The sequence below is a fragment of the Atta cephalotes genome (assembly GCF_000143395.1).
Source record: "Atta cephalotes unplaced genomic scaffold scaffold00015, whole genome shotgun sequence".
Classification (NCBI taxonomy): domain Eukaryota; kingdom Metazoa; phylum Arthropoda; class Insecta; order Hymenoptera; family Formicidae; genus Atta; species Atta cephalotes.
In genome coordinates, this window is record NW_012130079.1 from 3,403,312 (window position 1) to 3,405,040 (window position 1,729).

A 1,729-nucleotide genomic window follows, 5' to 3' on the forward strand; every position below is an offset into this window, starting at 1 on the left:
GTAGGAGTTAGTAGTTACCGTTCCGTACGGTACGGGTCGGACTACGTCCGGTCCGTACGTACCTTCGTACGACTACACGACGACCCCCCTCCTCTCTCTCTCTCTCTCTCTCTCTCTCTCCTCTCTCTCTTTCTCCCCCCTTCTCCCCCTTTCCCACTCTCCTGTCGCCGCCACCCGCGCGTCCTACCCTTCCGCGCCCTACAACGGTGTATACCGCGCCCGCGCGTGCCCTTTTCCGCTTGCGGAAACTGAGTGTCGCGTTGTATCCTTCATTTCTCTTCTCGCGTCTCGTATCGCGTCGCGTCCCTTTCGTCGTCCTCGCTCTTTCCAGAGGGCAGAATAGAGAATATGCCTTGCACGGGGATCGATCCCCGTCATTGACCCAAAACTGACATCGCCGCCGTCATTGTCGTCGTCGTTGTCGTCGTCGCCGTCGTCGTTGTCGACGCGAGTGTGGTGAAAAATCGTGTGCGCAGTTGGATCGTGTATCGATAATTAAATCATCGCAACCGTGGATAACAACGGCCGGTACGAGATGCAGAAGCGGGACGGCAGGGATAACCGTGGCGACAAGGAGCTCGGAGCGCGCGGCTCCGAGCGCGACCAGGAGGTCGCCAAACGGACCTCCAGGGGTAGCGGTAATGCCGCCCGGTCGAACGTGCACTCGTCCCGGCACAGCGTCACCTCATCGTCCGGCGTGCTCATGGTCGGCCCGAACTTCCGGGTTGGCAAGAAAATTGGCTGTGGAAACTTCGGGGAGCTTCGTCTCGGTGAGTTCCTTCCTCGCGTTATTGAATTAGTTTTTTTTCCATAAAAAAAGAAATGAGCGAAACCTACTCTCTTTCCGAGAAGCAAAAGGAAATATTTACGTTGCAAACGTAATATTCTATTATCGTCTCGCTCAAATATCCGCCTTGACGTTTGAAACAGCGTTTTCTGTACGCGGAATGTTCCATCGAGACGTTAATCTTAATGGCAGGTTTCCTGATAAAATTATGATCGATTTTTCCTCAGCGAAGACGTCGAGATACCGACAGTTGTCGAGAGCAATTGCGAGAGGACTTTCCGCAAACTGTGTTTCAGCGGAATGAATAAATAACGGAATCTCATCTCTTATGCTTTTTAAAATAAACTCCAACATAATTTTAATTGATCAATTTTAATACTTTAAGATTCGATTGCAATGTTATTTTGACTAGTTTTGATTTTAAGCGATATTTAAAACTTTTTCTCTTTAAAGCTGAGAGAAAGACAGAGAGGAGAGTTTTAAGCCTCGCTTAAAATTAAAGTAATGTTGGTGCAATCGGACTTAAATTACAAAGATATATAATGTCGAAAAGTGGAAAGTAAACGATAACCTTCCTCAACATTTTCGCGAAGAGAAAAAAATCGACTCCAAATTAGGGCATTCTGCCATTATAATTAAAGTCATGAGAATTGCGGAACGTTTCGTATATTTATTTATGCACATAAAAATGTATAAAAATTCAAAAATAAGTTTAGACAAATGAACGAAACTCATTCTCAAACGAATGATTCAGTTGATTTTGTAATATAGCAGTATGATTCGCCTACGTCAAACATTTTTCTTAAAATATTTTTATCACATAGTCTCTTTCGTATTTTTATACCTACATTAAATTAATTCTTGTCTCGTAAAAATGGCATCGTAATAAAATCAACGCTGATCTGAGAGAAGCACCATGAAATTAAATGGACGAATAAAAAT

The 1,729-nt window shown here is 44.7% G+C and overlaps 1 protein-coding gene across 1 annotated transcript in view; it reads left to right on the top strand.

The window, feature by feature from the left end:
* The first annotated feature begins 535 nt into the window (after positions 1–535).
* LOC105618066 (casein kinase I) overlaps positions 536–1,729 on the top strand; it is a 33,913-nt gene continuing 32,719 nt past the window's right edge. Inside the window, exon 1 of the mRNA XM_012199605.1 lies at positions 536–770. Within this exon, the coding sequence (XP_012054995.1) occupies positions 536–770 (235 nt within the window). The remainder of the gene's footprint in view (positions 771–1,729) is intronic.